Here is a 17,654-nt window from a genome sequence, read left to right as displayed (position 1 = left end):
TTACACTTTTGCTCAGAATAATCTCAGTTAATACCTACAAATACACAAAAGATTAATTCCAAGTCACGAACTCCTATTTTCTTTCCATCAATTCGTCAATTCAGAACTACTCCCAAACTTTTTCCTGTCAGTTATCRCACACTACCTTTGGAAAATCGATTGAATGCAAACCTATAGAGTTATGTTCCTCTTGGCTTAGGCAACTCACACATTTAACATACCAGAGGGCCTAAATCTCTGTTCTCAAAAGACTGATGTTTCACCTCAGAAACATGAATGGTCATATTTACCACAATTTGTCACTTAAATATGCAGAATCGCAAGAGTAAGGCCCCTAAAACAAGTTCATCTGAAAAGTGTAAGGAGCTGCTAAGTTATCAATACTTACATACTAGACATCAAGTTTTATTTATTGATAAATTTATATATTTCAGAGAGGCTTCAATGTCTTTGTAAAAGCAAATAAGGATATAAAATATTTAAAACCAAAACATATACAAAATATTTTCATACAGTATTTGCAAGATTAAAAGTTAAGAGAAAGATAAAGAAAGAAAATTATCTTACCTTGAAATGGGATCATAACATACTTGGTTGTAAACTGAAATAAAATTAAAACAATAATAGTACAGTAGTGTGTTTAATAAACACTATTTATTTATCTAATAAATATATACTATCGGCACTTTGGCTGAAGATTGTCATCTTTATTGAGAAGAGAGTTTTCTCCTACGTTAGTATACTAAGCACAAAAAATGAAGTCATTTTTTCCAAGGTAAAATTCTCATGTTCCACTTAAAAACACTGATTTTAAAAATATCTCAAATCATCCTTCAAATGATTTTGGCACATTTAGGAGATCTCTATGAAATTTTTTCATTACTGCATGAGAACTGCTCTAAAAACTCATTTTTAAATATTCTAAAAATAGCATCATAACACTGCAACTTACCTTAGCATGACCTGTTGATGACCACTTAAATCTCCCAATGTATAGACTAGTATATCCGATCTCCAGTGCTGGGTTCATCTGTTCACTAGGTGTGCTACCAGAAGGTAAGATGACAGGACATGTATCTTCAACTGACTCCATTAAAAGCTGTAAAATAAAAAAGGAATATTTGTTACAGGGCTTGGAATGAAGTATTTCCCTCCTGTAATCTTACAAATTTTCTCTTTAAGCTTGTAAGAATTTACTCTCATACCTAACTTCCATGTAAAATTTCTGTATTAAAAGCTTAGGTTATCATTATCATTACTGACAACCTTCAAGGGCTGAACAGTAACTTGCTCCAAGTCTGAATTTCACACTGCCAAGACATAACCTGTTCTCTTCACCAATCTAAACCCAAGTGAAAACTCAGAGCAAAACCACCAAAATCTCTCTTTTGATATCAAAGATACAGGATCGATCCAATACAATGCCTACGCTCAGAGTGATGCATCTGGGAGAAGAGGCAGCAGCGGCTCTTCTGACTTGTTTCAAAATTAGAGAAACCCAAAATCCAGGTCAAATACAGCAGCACAAGGCTCGCAAAGTCCAAAAGGGGCAATGATCTTTACAGAGAGTTTTAGATTCAAATTCCAGTGGTAGTCATAAAGGAAAGGGAACAACTTTACTCTATCCCTTCTACTATCCACAAAGATTCTTAAACTTCTTTATGCACAATAGAAGACTGGATGACAAAAAGAAACTATTGACTCAAACTACAATAAATAGCCCAAAATTGTGGGGGGGGGAAAGAAACATTTTCAGAGAAATACCTCCATCATATTCACTTCTCGTGCAGGCTACTATTTAATCTTTCCTGTTTTGTAATATCAAATATTTCCAAAAGTTTTTGAAATATGAATTGCATGGTATGTTATAGAACCATTCAAATATCACATCCAGAAATTTTCTCTGAAAACTGTCCAGAATTTGATCAATGAAATAAATTACTACAGCTACTGCTTGTTGCTAGCACTAATCATACCTGCTCTAAGCACTTTTCTCATGTCCTAACATGCACTGTACAAATAAACAGATTGGCATAACACACAGCCCAAAATTGGACTACCTGCTCTGTGTGACTTTCCATCTTGTCTTCCATTAGCATTTTTGAGAAAGGCAAATCAGACTCTTGGTCTGTTTCTTTATTATCAGTGATGTTATCCTGCAGTGGCTCTGCGGATTTTGGTTCAGAAGAGTCATCCTCATCATCACTGGAAAGGACAACTGAAGAGGTGAAAAAATATTTTTATATATATACACTACAAGATACAAGTTTAAGAATATTTTGCACATTGTAAATTTCAAAAGAGTAAAGAATATTCTCTCCTTTAGTATGTAACATCAAAGCACATTGCCCCACCCAGACAGAGTTGGTGTGAACGCAAGCGTATATAACAAGAAGCACTGCTTTGTAACTTTACCAGCACTTCTCACCCAAGGTTCTCAAAATTTTATTTAGATAAGAATACCTGCTTCAACAAAGAAAGTTTATATTTCTCTCAACATCTTTAAAAATACAAACTTACATTTCCATAGTCACAAAATAAGCTGTAGAATACAGACTAGAATTAGAAAATACTGCTGTCCACGCTGTTTTTTAAGTACAGGACCCTCCACACTCCAGTACATCATAGTGAGCACTGTTCTCTAACTTGCACAATGCATTACAAACATTATGTTCTTTGTCCTCAATCTTTTGTTCCATACGAAAACAAAATATTTTTCTCCAGATGAGATATATATACTGACTAGTCATATACAAGTTTTCCCAAGATCTAGGCATATCAGTGGTAACTGCCAACACCACAGATACAGTACATACTTGGCTCAACTGAAACAAGTGGCCGATTACCCCTGCAGATTCTGTTCCGCAACTTGCTCAGATACTGCGACGTGTCCACCGTTAACTTCCTGATGGTACTGACTCTTGGTGAAATCATGTCCTCACCAGTGGTAGGAAGCTGCTTCTCCAATAAGTTCCTAGGAGGAGACTCTGAGCCAAGTACCTCTGCGCAGTTGTAAGCAGACCTCAAAYGGACGTGGGTGGAAGCATCTTCACAGTGTGCCTCTAACAGCTGCGGAATACAGTCCCGCACTAGGCTAGACCTGTGACCTTGCTCATCCTCACAGAGGTTTCTGCAGCCAGGAGACTGAGTTGAACTCAATCTTTGCTCTTTCTAGAAAACAGGAATCAGAAACTGGGTACATGTTTATTTCTTGACCTTCCTATGATAGTTCCGATCAGTGAACATTGGGACTTTGTAACATGCTAGATAAAATAATTACTGCTTAATGCAGCTGTACTTTAGAGCTCATGTCAGGGTAATTCCTCCCCCTTTATCTCAAAGGTTATTATATAAAGGTAAGAGGAAGAGCCTTTTAAAAGCATACTATATTCCCTCTTCAAACTGAACAAGAAACTGTATCTGATCTTTTAGCAACTCTCTTATAGTCTGACACAAAAGACTAGCAATGTTCATTACTTTGCAAATGTATTGCTTTGTCAACCAGGTGACAGGACTCTGTACCTACCTATACCAGTGGGTTTTTAAAAACAAGCTAACAGATATACCTTTATCATATTAAAATTCTTGAAGAGCCTGAATATAAATCACAACTTGTACTTGACTAATTCTCTTAACCTTTTTTTCTTCCCCAAAAAAATCTTAGTGACTGATCAGAATAAAACTTTCGGAGATAGAATGACAGACTGAACAGGAGGGAGTAAGCTACCACCTTCAAGATTTCAATACCCTCATGTATATTTTATAAATTTTGTTTGAACATCCCTAATCAATTTCAAATCATCTCTGAAAGAAACTTTACTTCAGTGGCCTGATGACGTATTTCCCAAATAGTTTTGTTCCATACTACTCACTGAAGGAAACACTGTCATTCATCTCCCTCTGCCTTTCAGCTACAACAAGCATGTTCTGATGTAGTGGAAAAAAAGCACACACACTTCCCAATTCATCACTGTACTCCTTTGCCTCAACAGGTATAAAGGTATCCCTAGATGACCTAGTTACAATTCCCGTATTTTGGATGTTGCTACTGCTGCTGAAGCAAGAGTGTGCATGTCTATATGCATATACATTAAAATTAAGGATAACTTACAGATGATAGAAGCGGTATTTCTGGAATGTGTGCATTACAATCATCGCTAAATCTTCTTTTCCTTTTCTTAGACTCAAAGGAGTCTGATCCCTTCCAACTAAGAGAAGTACTGTTCATGTTTTTGCTCCTCTTATCCACTTCAACATAGCTCTTGTTTTCTATGTCAAAATGTAAAAAAAAAAAATAAAAACAAAGAGAAAATGAGGAAAGTGATTTAATGGATTATCTTGAAAAAAATCTTTGTATTTCTTTGTATCTGTATCTGTTCTGTCTTAAAATGCATTCAAGCAGTCAGCTTCCACAAGAAAGTTCTTCCCTTTTAAAAATTGTGTTTGCTTGTCAGAATAAATTCCCTAAAATAATTAGATAAAAACAACTATTGCAAAAATAACTAATATAGGAGTAGAACCAAATTCATACCTCCCTTCCAAGTAATAACTAGCATTCTATATTCTACAAATCATCTTGAAGATTCTGCTGGATGAAAATTCTCCACGTCCTATTTTAATCTTAAAATATTGCTAAATAGTGTTAGAAAGAAGGGTGCATTCACCCCTAGAGAGTCAGCATAGAGCTCATTACTTTTCAGAAGAGAGTAAAAATATTGTTGTATATAGTATAAACATTTTAGTAGGATTCCCAAACGATTTGAGCCTTCTAATACATTCCATTCTTGATTATAAAAGACTCTGTATACAGTCAGCATTCTAATAATGGTACAATGAGGCTTCTTTCAATCTCCTTTTGTTTGTATATCCAAATCATCATGGCTTTTTTGCTACTTAAAAACACAACTTCAGTTATGTTAATTATGCAATATATTTTACCATATCTGTAAATACTGTATTTTGCAGAAACATATATTCTGTCTGCAACACCTTCTATTACCCTATTTCCTTGATCTTCTTATTTTAGAGTTAAGTATTTCCAAATGCTCCAAACATTTATAGTGAAATCCTAGATTATTGCTCACTACAAACCTTTCTTCTGCAGCTCACATTTTCTAAAAGCGAAGACAAGATTATTGCTTTCTGATTCCTTAGAGGTTTCGATCAATTTACATTGGGCGTCGTCTGTCTTTCTCAGGCAATGCTCACTCCTGTAAAGAATATTAACTATGACTTATCTTTTATTTTGAAAGAATATTGAATGAAAAAAAAAAACAAAAAACAAACAGAAATTCGAGTCAGTTAGACCACAAACTTCTGCGCCTCTCATAAGCACGTGAAGCTTGACAAATGAAATGCAGACTAATTCAGCTCACATTAGGAAAATACTCAGCTAGATACTCTGATGTTATTAACAAAATAAATGCTTCTGAAAGATGCACAATACATGCTTGACATCAAACACTGAAATATTATTTTGCTGTAAAGCATAAATGCAAAAAGAATGGGTAACAAGAAGAAGAACAGTTAGTTGATTCTATCCTTGCCTTTGTCATGAATGTCATGGGATTGAGGCAATGTATTTAAAATTTAAACTGCTAGTAGAGTCCACTGTGTAAGTTCCTGCTACAAGAAAAGATTTGAAAAGAGATTTCCTGCTCAAAGGAGCCTGAAACACTAACTTGAAGAGGAACGAAACAAACAAAAAAAAAAATCCTTAACAAATAACAACCATGTAACCAGGGACACAAGAGACAGAAGAGAAAGAGGAAAAAAGGATTACAGTAAGGAAAGCTAGGAAAACCACAGGCTCTCAGCTGAGCTGGCAGGTTCATTCTAAAAGGGAGGACATGCTAGAAATTTTTTCTTTCCTATTTTTTTGTAACAGAAGGAAAAACTTAATATTCCAAGAGGTCCTGATAGACTGAACAGTATGATATCATCACATTTAAGGTCTGACCTTGTACGCACATATACTTTCAGTTTCTCTAAAGGTTAGTTACAGCTCACAAAAGTCTATATAATGTACTTTGGTTTCAAATGTATGCATTATGATACCATATTTAATTACACGGTCACAATATTTTCTCACAGGAACTTAATTACATTCAATACATAAGACTTCTTAGAATTTATCAGGCTTATATTGTCAAAAAATAAAACTGACCTGCATGATGCCAACCTCATTTGCTGCGGGAGTTCAAAGAAAGTAAAAAAAAATAAAGGAAGATTTCATGGATAAAATACTTTGAAAAATCTTTTCCATTCCTCCTTTTGTCACTTCACTTAATCCAAAGCGATTTTGATTTCATCATTTTATATGAGGCCAGCTTACAATCTTGCAGTCCAATTTGCAAAATGCAAGGTAATGACTACAATGACTTAAATCACTGATGGTTGAGCTTGAACTTGTAAAGAATGCCACCAACCATGGGAAAGAAGACTCTTGGCATCTCTAATTAGATGTCCAAAACTACTGGACACTTTCTAAACAGATGCCTGTTCTTCAGTGCCATATCTGTACACTGAAGCATCACTGTTCTTTTGGAAAATTGTGAAGATATAAATAGAATAAAGATTTCCAAAGTGCTCAGATACTACAGTAATGAACACTATATAAACAATACAAGGAAATTAATAATTCTTTCTCAGTTCACAATGAATWATGCATGAAGCCATATAAARAAAAGACATTCAATAAGCATTGTACACAGTGTGCACTGAACARGATAGGGCCTTCTAGAACAGCTCTAGCTCTGGAACAACCTCACTCTAGGGTTTTGGAAGTTATATACATCTATATGTATATCTTTATTTAAATATATCTGCATGAATAACAACTATATTGATCTGTTTTAAAAAGAACACACAAAACCATTAAGTGCTTCTTAGCATTTAACATCAACACTGCAATCCAGACATTTTAACATGAAACAGGAAAAGTTTCAATAGGAATGTTTCAGCTACATGCTGAACATAGTCTATACACAAATTCTACATGTTTTATTCTTATTTCTAATCTTCATAGATGCTAACTCAGCTTAAAATGCACCACTTTATAAGCAGATGCATAACCTAAGAAATTACAGAAGTATATACTGAAGTGTTCTCAACAACCATGATAACTATGAAGCACACTTCTACACAACTCTGTTTCTTCATGTTTAAGATGAACTTAATATTCATCATATTGATAGGTCAGTGTGATTTAAGTAAATGCATTTTACATTGGGTTGCAGTGAACAAAGAATGCAAAACCCATCAATTCTGTAACATTCACAGAAAGAAAGCAGACAGAGAACACATAGGAAGCTTTAGCTGATAGAGGGAGGTTAACTTGACACCACCCTGATCTTATCACTCACAGTTCTTTGACTAACCTGAGATTTCCATAGTACAAAACAGGTATGATTTTCAGTAAAACAGATTCTGCACACCAACTACCCTGGTAACACAAAGGAATCTCAGTATGGCTGTGTGTGTATGTACACATGTGTGTGCATATGTTTGTATATACACACAATGCGGGGGGGAGAGAGAAACCTTTACTCTGCACCAGAAGAAAAGACCCCAGCAGAGGCTGCGGCAAGAATATCCTATGCACAGACATTAGCTATAGGGAGATGATTAAGATCCAAACAAGTTTTTTTTTTTTTAAGAATATTCTTAAGTTCTCCACTTCCTATGTGTTATCTGTCAGAACTTGCATTAATATGCTGGTCACTATGGCAGGGTGGGGGTGGGGAATTAAGAAAAGCTCTTTATGCTGGTTTCTGCTAATAACTAGCTTTATCGAAAAGGTCTAACATTTTTACCGAAAACACTAGAAGAGTACATCACAGAAATAGAAAACTAATCCTTCATGCAATGAACAATCCCAAGACTAAAGCAAGCTGAGTACACCAGCTACTGGAACACTGACTCAGACCTTTTTGACTCAGAAAGACACACAGAACTAGAGAAAATACAGACTTTATTTAACCTTGGTTAATATAGAGCTAGTTCCATGCTCATGTAAAAGGTGTGGATTCCCCTCTATGTCCTTAATGCTTTTAGTCATTAGGCATTATTCTCTTTGGGTGTTTACACAGAAGAAATCTCTATACAGCATTAGCTATTTCAGTACTAAAGAGTCTAAACTACTGTTGCTTAGCATAATACTCAACAGCTGCCATTAAGGTATTAGACTGAAAACATATGCAAGATGTTTCCTGAGATTTAGAGAGCTACATACAAAAAGAAGAAAATATGGAGTTTTGAATACAGGCATTGCCATCATTCAAAACAATACTGAGTGGAAAACTGGGATACTATATATTACAGATCTTAAAAGATTTTGTAGTCAAAAAAGACTTAGTCTACTGCTTATTAAAATACATGCAGTAGTTTTAAAGTGACTTAAGAGACAATCTAATAAACTGTTCTAAATCCCTCATTTTAAAATGCAGCTTTGTCAGATCAATTTAAGCAATAACAGAGACCCCCAACAGAAAAATGACAGCAATCTTCAATAATTCAGGATCTCTAAGATGCTCATGTATCATAATGAGCAATATGACTTACTCTTCTAAAGATTTATGATTTCTTTAACCTGGAAACTGCTGATCATTCCTGCCCTCACAAACTATTCTTCTTTACTTTTCTCATCATATTTCCTTCTCTAAAATTTCATGCTATTTGTCCCTGTGGATACTTTAGTTTTAAGCAAAGAGAAAGACACACAAGACAAGAAAAAAAAGGTTGCTCTGAATTCAACTGCCATCTTAGACTGAGACAAGTATTATATAATTCTAACCACTCATTTCTACTAATTTTGCATGTCAAGTACTGTTATGATGCTCAGTCAAGGTAAATACAAGAAGAAAAGAGGGAAAATAGGTTCTAGGCAGTGAGAAAACAATCTCTCAAACAATAGCACTTTGTTGATGCACTTGCAACCAGTGATGGATTAATGAAAAAGAAATGAATGATAACATATATGCAATTTGGAGAAATTTTTTAAAGAAATTACTTGAAACCATGCTAGAAAACATAGCAGCAACAGGAAAGCAAGACTTTGGTTCTAGACACAAAAGCAACTGAAATATTTTTGAAATACAGCCACTTATGCAGACCGAAAACATTGTTTTGTTGGAAGTGGCATCCTTCTAGGAAAGGACAGTAGTATAGTAACATCAGGTACAGCAAAAATCAGAATAAATGCAACGTTAAAACAGCTATTTGCAGCAAAATATTAGTTTGCACTCAGGAAATTCAACTTCTGCTTCAGGACAGTGTCCTAAAAACTGTTCCAGTGAAATTGTTTTCCATTGTGAAGTCATGTTATTTCAGGAAGACTGGCAAAATCAGCAGTGAACAACATACCTTTTGGACAGAAAAGAACTTTCATGAGGAGGACTTAATATTTGACATGTCTGTAGGCTGGCAACAGACGATGAGGGTGGTTGACCTGATTGTAACTTGTCAGCATCTGATAAATTAGCATCAATTATTATATTTCTCTTTATGTATTTTCTTCCAATTCTCGTCCTCAGGACATTCGTCAAGATAACTTTGGGTTGCCTGCCATACATATAACAATAAATCATAAATACTGCACTCAAATCTAGAAAAATAAACTTCTAATTAAAACTGTGTTATCTTAGTGTCTTGATAATCCTCAACATCATTAAATAGTATCACTTTTTTCCCCTCTGTTTTTCAGAGACATAGAACAAAATCCTCCACAAAGGAACTTGAAATCCAAGGCAAGCAGATAAATACAAAAAGTAGTAAGAAATCGGGGAAAGAGTTTGTATAAGACTTGCTGCATCATTTCACCATAACCAGATACTATTCACACCACATTGCCACTAACACATCATATTAACACTATTTAGCAACTGGTAAATCCTTATTGCTAAATAGTTTTCATGTAATACCTATATATATTTCTCAGAATTATGGAGTAAGGAAATCTTGATTTTCCTATGAACAAAAAGCCTCCAGGAAAACATATTGGATTTCCTCAAGCACTTAATCAACAGGTAGAAAGCAGAATACACACAAAAATTTAGCAGTAGATTTTGTTTCTTCACCCCTCATTTTCTAGCTGGCATTCTGCAACACAGTAATTGCAAGGCCCAGAAGAACATCTGCAAGCGTTACAAAGGACAAGCATTAAAAATAAGCTAAACAAAACATGAAGATGTGACTACTTGAACAGTGATGTGCAGGAGCAGCACAACACATTTGATACAATGCAACTGCAGCCAGTTTGCTGTGTAGCCTTTGACTTATTTCCCTCTTTCTCAAATGGGGATTTAAATTCTACTACTTCCTTTGCAATTCATTTTGGATTACTATGTAAGCCATGGCCTTTCTTGAATGTGTTTGGAATAATGCTGTCCTCTGGATGTCCGCTGTATATCTTCTCTGTTGTCTGCATTCATCCATGAAGCACACTCCATTATAGACTGTGTAATGTCTGGGAGAATCTGGATCTCCTGTTGCACTGAGATTTTCTTTTTATCAAGAGGCTACCTCAGGGACAAGCAGTTGCAGAGATACGCAGCTGATCAGCAGTGAGGCTATGGCTTAGAAGGCAAGCCTGATAGAGAAGAGAACAGCACTCTGGATACAGTAACTTTGGACTCCAGCAACAGAAACCCCCTAAACTGTTTATTGTCAGAAGCTGGGAGGAAACATTAGCAAAAAAAATCATTTACTCTAATCATGTCCTGTTTCTTATACTGTTCCCTAGGCATCTCCAGCTGACCATTGCCTGACAGGAAGTAGGAGGGGAGAAGATACTAGGCTTGATAGGCCCAGCCTTTCTTCTGATCCTTTATGCCTCCTCTCATCTTTTTGTGAGTAGTCAGAGACCTTAACAGTGAATATATACTTTGATACTTTGTCAGAGAAAAGTGGGCAGTTAACTGCAAATGTACTCATCACAAGAAAAAAAAAAGCATTATCAGAATCCAGTGGCTGAACGAGAACAAACTGCTCTTGTCAACACAGGACCATGTAGAAACCAGCTGATCAGAAATTCCATTACAATGTGTCTGCCACCATCTCTTTCAATTACTAGCAAAAGGAACCATGTGCAAAGGAATCCAACAAAGTCAGATGACATAAGAATGAGAATAACGTTCATGAATAAGACAAGACAACTGTGGTACAACCAAGAACAGTTTCTCATGAAAAGCAACTGCAAGAAAAATTATTTCTTTTAGTGACACGAAGAAAAGAGCATTGAATAACATACCTTTTGGATAGAAAAAGGCTTTGGAGAGTAGGATTTAAAATTTGCCATATCTTTAGGCAGGCAACAGATGATGAAGGTAGTTGATCTGACTGCAGCTTGTCAGCATCAGAAAAATTAGCAGCAGTTTTAGGTTGCGCCTGTGCATATTTTCGTCCTATTTTCGTCCTCAGGACATTCGTCAAGATAACTTTGGGTTGCCTGCCATATATATAATAATAAATTAATAATAGGGTGCTGAGATCTTGTTAAATCACATGAATTCAATAAAACTTATTTAAACCCTTCCTTAAGGGTTTATTGTTCCTGTATCACACTTAACAGCTTCAAGAAAATTAAGTTCACTTCCCTGACAATTTACAAAGCAGTTCTCTTTAGAGAGGATGTATCAGAACTGCATTTTCTCTCAATTAGGATAGCCTTTCAGGATTTTTATTCTGCCACCAATAATTATCACATCCACGCATGATTTTGAAGCAGCCAACTTCAGCGCAGAGGCACAGAAATTTTGCTGCRTCCTTGTTATTGAAAAATATTGGAAGTGACATCACTATCACCTGACAAACTATTCTGAAAACATACAGTTGAGCATTTTCAGGGTATGAAAACAAGTGCTCATATTGTGGCATCTTACTTTAGAACCAGAAACATTCAGTGGTTCCCATATCACAATTTAAAATATGATCTTTCTGGAAAAATCAAGCAGAAATATAGACTTACAATCATGGATTAGGTTACTAAAAAGCTGCCCATCCAGGCTGAGTCTGCTAGATAGATCCTGAAGTTTTCAACATAAAGAATCAATTCTGTAATATGGCCAGTAACTTGGACATTTTCTTTTAGCTGCTAATCAGTATATATCATCAATGATTTGTCAGAATTCATCTTAAATGATTCATTTAATTTTCAAAATGAGTGAGAATTGGACTTCTCCTCCTAGAAGGACTGGTCCCAAGAGGAYACTGAAGTTCAGGCTCAGACATCGGTTTTAAAAGATTAACAAGGTAAAAATTGCTTTCTCTATGGCATGTCTAAAATGACAAACCAAGCTGTTCACATTATACAGCAAGAATCTTTCTTTTATAGTTGGAAAACAAGCCCTTCTACTTACATAGATGTTACATGCTACAGCCACATTTCTTAAGCAAAAGGCTGCTGTTGTTCAGTGGGTTGACAACTGTGCCAAAAACTTTTATGAAATCATAGCTGTCCCACTGACATGCTGCATTCAGGTCAACAGCATGGTTACATAGCACCTAGTGGTAAACAGATTTAAGTCTGCCAAGCAAACCAGTGAAGAAAATCTATGCTTGAAACAAAAGAGAAGTTTGAAAACTGCTTTGCTAATTAAAGATGTTGGACTCAGGGAAGACATTTCAAAACATCCTGGTATTTTACTATTGCATCAATAGCTACATGTTGAGATTTCTTTTCCCTAGTTACTTAAGACGTTAACAAGAGTCTCTCTCACCTTGGGTAACTGAAAAGACAGTAAGGTTCCTATGTACAACTTAGGGAACCTATCTTTAAAGCTACAAATGCTACTCAGTCTTACTAGATCATCACTGAATGCCACAACATGAATGCAATGAGCTGCTGTCTCTGAGGGCTCCTCTATCCATTTCCTAGATCATAGTCAATAAACTTAAATGTAGTAAACTACATTTAATACAATTAATACAATAAACTTAAGCTTGAGTTAAGTCACTTTTCTCCACTCTCTGGGTTTGTCTTAGAAGTTTCCCAGGGGAAAAAAAGTGATAAAGAGCTAATGCTGAGTTTCAAAAAGGGAACCTTAAACTCTGAAGGAAAAAAATAAATCACAGCACTCTGACACAAGAATCTGGACAGGGGAAGAAAAAATAAGTATTTAGTCTGGTAAGGGAAGGTTCCTGATTAGCTACAGRAAATACAGTCTAATACAGTCTAGGGTTTCTGAAACAAGAGATCAACTCTACAATGGCAATGTGAGGTCATACGTACAAGGACAGTCTCTGTCAGCCTCACTAGAAGACTGACCTAAGCAAAATGGCAGCTCCAAAACGGTGTAGGCAGAAACAAAAAAAGGTAGATACACACTTATTATTTTATCCAGGCCTGCATATATTCTCTGACTCCTCAAGCAAAAAATGGTGGCTTTTGGAATGCATTACAAAGCCTGTGCATCTGCTTCAAATACCATAGACCTAAAAAGGTCTATTCTACACTTTGAGGGTCCAAGGATTGGAGTTTTAGCAAAGGATTTGCTTAAACTACTGAAAAGCTTAGAAAGTAAATATTGGTCACAAGACAAAAAGTAACCAGGCCACATGGTTATATAATCCTAACTCTGAGGAAGGAAACAATGCAAACAGTATTTGGGTATCTCTGTGGAATGGTTAAACATTGCAGTCTCCTCAAAACAAGGGAAATTTAATAATATTAGCATCTAGCATGGTAGACTCCAACTGTAGCAGCTTAATGAGAATATACCAAGATAGCAACATATTCTCAATTCAGCATAGGAAGCAAAACACATTTTTTTTTTTTTTTTAACAGAATTCTTCCCCAGGCTAGAAGATCTAGCTATTCTCTGGGCTTCTCAAACTCCTGGAGCTGATAGGCTAACTCTGATTTAACATGTCAGAAGAACTWATCATAACCAGATCTAAACATAAATTGTTATTTGTCCAATTGTAAACTACCTATGTCATATACAAAAATACTGAATATATTAAAATAAGGAATATATACATTTATGAATGCTAATATTTCGAAATTCAACTATACAAAGACCCATTAAACTGTTGAGAAAATTTACAATTCCTAAGGCAGTTAAAGGCAATTTCAAGGTAACAGTTATCAAATTAATTGTGCAAATTTATCTTATGTAATTAAGAGATCTACTCTTATGCTTGAATTTCCTCCTTATCTTACCTAACCTGCTTCAGAAGTCCTGTTGCTAAAGGACTATACTGGAAAGACATTTTACCTTCTGAGGTCCCAGAAGAGATCAAAGCTATAGAAGACTAGAATAGATACTTTTCCTCTAATAATATCCCCAGAATTGGTAATTTTCGCCCCTCCCTTGTCTTAAATGGGCTTTAAATATCTTAAGTACCTGTGAAAATCATCTTACAAGTTACAGTACACATGCATCCATGCAACTGGTTTTGCATTGGAAACCTGGCTGTAGGGAGAGGAACCTCCAACAAGCAACATGGGAGAGAATGGTGTATGTCTGGCTATCCATGAAGCTGCCAGGGCTGGCCTAAGGCATCACTTCTACATGACACTGTTTTTTTCACTGAAGACATTAACATAAACAACTGGTTATGACCTGATTTTCTGAATATAGCGCTTGCAGCTTTCAGTGGCTTCCCCTTCTAAAGAACAAATGACAAGTAGTGGTATTTCCTAAAAAATCATGTCATGAAGACTAAGCGCAAACTGGATCAAAGAAATACAGCTACACTTACGCCAGTCTGTATCTCTGTGTATCAGTTTCAGGACTGGGGCACAGATCCCTAATTTACCTGTTAAATCATCCACAGAACCAAGCAAGTCATACAAAAGAAATTTCAAAAGATAAAATTGATAACAAGCAGGAAAAGAAAAGCAACAGACACAGCAAGCAACTCTGGAGGCATTTTGGTAAAGGAAAACCAAGGCAGAAAATTTTTGTTTCTAAAGCTACTCCTCTATTCCTCCATCTTTTGTCCAAAAAATATAAAAAAACAAAAACAAACAAAAAAAATCAAACATACTTACTTAAAGGTGAAACGGGGGGAAAAAAATGTAACAAGGAAAATGCTGTCAGCTACTATTCCTGGCTAATCTCAAACTATTTTTTACAGGCAAAAATGTATTATCCTACCTTACAAAGTGCAGGACTGAAAGGTACTAGCTGTTTGGATGACTTTGGGGAAAATGTCTGATCCTTTAACCTCTACTTCAGTCAATAATCAGACCTGCTAGATCCAGTTCCATTTTCAAAGACTATATTTATGTACACACCAGCGTACAACCACTGGCTTCAATTTGTTCAAATTTGTCTTAGAGTGTGATCAAGTTCAGACCTGGAAGCTACTGACTCCCTTTGGGTGCATTGATAATAACTGCCTACCAGCATCTTCCTGCCTGCATTCTCCTGCTTGCAGATCAGAATTTCTTAAAATCATTTTTTTAATGGTGGGATGACATACACCATATGAGGGTGCCTCATCAGGCCACATGAGAGCTGATTACCTGTCCTGGGTGTACAGAATAAAGCCACTGACAGACTTCTTGTGTTCATCTATTTGAGCTTCATGCACAGCCCAGGCTTTGGCCTTTTAAGATCCAAAGGAATGACATGATACACTATCATTAATGGGAAACTCTCAGTCACATTCATTGACTGCACTAACTTGAAGTAGTAAGAGGATAAACAGAGGCTTTCTTCTCAAGGCTATGCCCTTTCATTAGTTCTGCAGAACTCTGTTTTAACAGCAAACCTGAAAATTTCTACTAACCTCCTTGCTTTGCTGGATCAGGAAGTTATTATTACCAAGGTGGGTGTGTCAAATAAAACCTGCCTGTAATTGTCACAAAAATCTGACAACCACATGGTCACTACTTCATTCAGCTTTGATATGTATTTCAGTTAAAGTTTACAATGTTGAGTTGGCAGGATTACACACATCTTATTTAAGTACTCCTCTCAACCCAAGAAAACTTGACAGACTAAGATCAGAAGCCTGATTTTCAAAGTAGTGCTGTCCCTCTTGGATGACCCAGGAGTAAAACAGCTGAGGTAAGAGAAGTTGTTCTAAGTTGTTTCCAGGTGGCGATAGCTAGCTTTGAAATAGTGTTATACCCTTCCTCAACAATAAAAGAAATTTCATAGATGGCATACAAAACACTAACTGATCAATTACATAAATACTATGTGAAACTTTTTGTAAAGACACTAGTAAGTTGAACTATTCACACTTAATGACAGTCTTAATCTGTTTTATGACACAAATAGGAGAACAGATAAGAGCAGCACTTGACCAGGACCTGGGAAACAACCTTCTCTGAAAGCCCTATCTAGGGCTGTGAACGAATCGCCCAGCAGCAGCCATTCACAGGGCCCTCAGTGCGTATGTTCAAGTGAAAGCAGTCTTCGTTTGCAACACAGCTTCCAGTCCCCATCGTCACTTCACAGTAGGACTGATGGAAGTGATCAACTATCACATTTTGTAATCAAAATCCTTGGTKAAAACCACAAGCGAAGGTGGGTCTGTGCTAATACATCGAGTTTGTCCTTTCTGACTAAAATTAAGGTGAAATGTGCCTCCCTAAATATTTAACAGGAAATACCTCTTGGGTAACATCAAAGTTAGGTCCTATCAATAGCAAAGGCTCTACTTTTAAAACAACAGCTAAGAAAACCGGGAGTTTGTCATTAAGATCATTATTTGCTTTTATCAATACAAATGAAAAATTCCCCACTGTGTAGAAGAGACAGAAACTTCTGCCTTCTAAGATTCTCAGCATGTCACTTCATATTTTCCCTTCTGACTTTTGCCAATTCTCAGATTTTTGCTTAACAAAAGCTGGAAAAATGGGCAGAGGAACCTCATGAAGTTTAACAATGGGAAATACAAAGTCCTGCACTTGGGGAAGAATAATCCCAGGCACCAGCACATGCTGGAAGCCAACCTGCTGAAAAGGAGCTTTGCAGAGAAGGACCTGGGGATCCTGGTGGAAAACAAGCTGATCATGAGCCACTAATGCGCCCTCGTGGCTAGGAAGGCCAATGGTTACCCTGGGTTGCATTAAGAAAAGCACTGCCAGCAGGTCAAGGGAAGTGATCCTTCCCATCTACTCAGCCCTGGTGAGGCCATGCCTGGAGTGCTGGGTCCAGTTCCAGGCTCCCTAATACAACATGGAGCTACTGGAGAGGGCCCAGCAAAAGACCACAGAGATGATTAAGGGATTGGAACTACTCTTATACAGGGAGAGGCTGAGAGAGCCAAGACTGTCCAGCCTGGAGAACAGAAGGCTCAGGGCAGGAATCTTATCAATATATATCTGAAGTGAGGGTATAAAGAAGATGGAGCTGACTTTTCAGTGGTGCCCAGTGACAGGACAAGAGGCAATGGGAACAAATTGAAACACCGGAAGTTCTGTCTGAATACAAGAAAAAAAAAATCCCTGGAACTGGTTCCCCAGAGAGGCTGTGGATTCTCCATCCTTGTAGACATTCAAAAGCTGTCTGGACCTGCTCTAGTGAACCCTGCTTGAGTGGGTTGGACTAGATGATCTTTAAAGGTCTCTTCCAACTTGAACCATTCTGTGAACAAATACCATCTCCTTTAGAACCCATATCCTCTTTCTACTCATTACGCAAAGTCAATGTGTTAATTTAAACTGACTGAAAAATGCTGTGGTACCTAAATGG

General features: G+C 36.5%; 1 protein-coding gene across 5 annotated transcripts in view; it reads right to left on the bottom strand.

The window, feature by feature from the left end:
• The window catches only part of SENP7 (SUMO specific peptidase 7), a 47,056-nt gene that overhangs the window by 16,491 nt on the left and 12,911 nt on the right, over nt 1–17,654 (bottom strand). For 2 of the 5 annotated variants that reach the window (XM_085319326.1, XM_085319342.1), the window contains 8 exons: nt 11,249–11,446; nt 9,364–9,561; nt 5,092–5,210; nt 4,112–4,269; nt 2,817–3,171; nt 2,061–2,218; nt 953–1,099; nt 568–601 (listed from right to left, as the gene is read on the bottom strand). In XM_085319326.1, coding sequence (XP_085175452.1) covers nt 568–601; nt 953–1,099; nt 2,061–2,218; nt 2,817–3,171; nt 4,112–4,269; nt 5,092–5,210; nt 9,364–9,561; nt 11,249–11,446 — 1,367 coding nt within the window. The remainder of the gene's footprint in view (nt 1–567; nt 602–952; nt 1,100–2,060; nt 2,219–2,816; nt 3,172–4,111; nt 4,270–5,091; nt 5,211–9,363; nt 9,562–11,248; nt 11,447–17,654) is intronic. The other 3 variants (XM_085319336.1, XM_085319352.1, XM_085319358.1) reach the window with 3 other exon arrangements.

This window comes from Rhea americana, unplaced genomic scaffold (genome assembly GCF_003343005.1).
Source record: "Rhea americana isolate MKP2758 unplaced genomic scaffold, rheAme1 scaffold_118, whole genome shotgun sequence".
Classification (NCBI taxonomy): domain Eukaryota; kingdom Metazoa; phylum Chordata; class Aves; order Rheiformes; family Rheidae; genus Rhea; species Rhea americana.
Note: the sequence above shows the minus strand (reverse complement) of the source record. Positions and strands in the feature narration are given on the sequence as shown.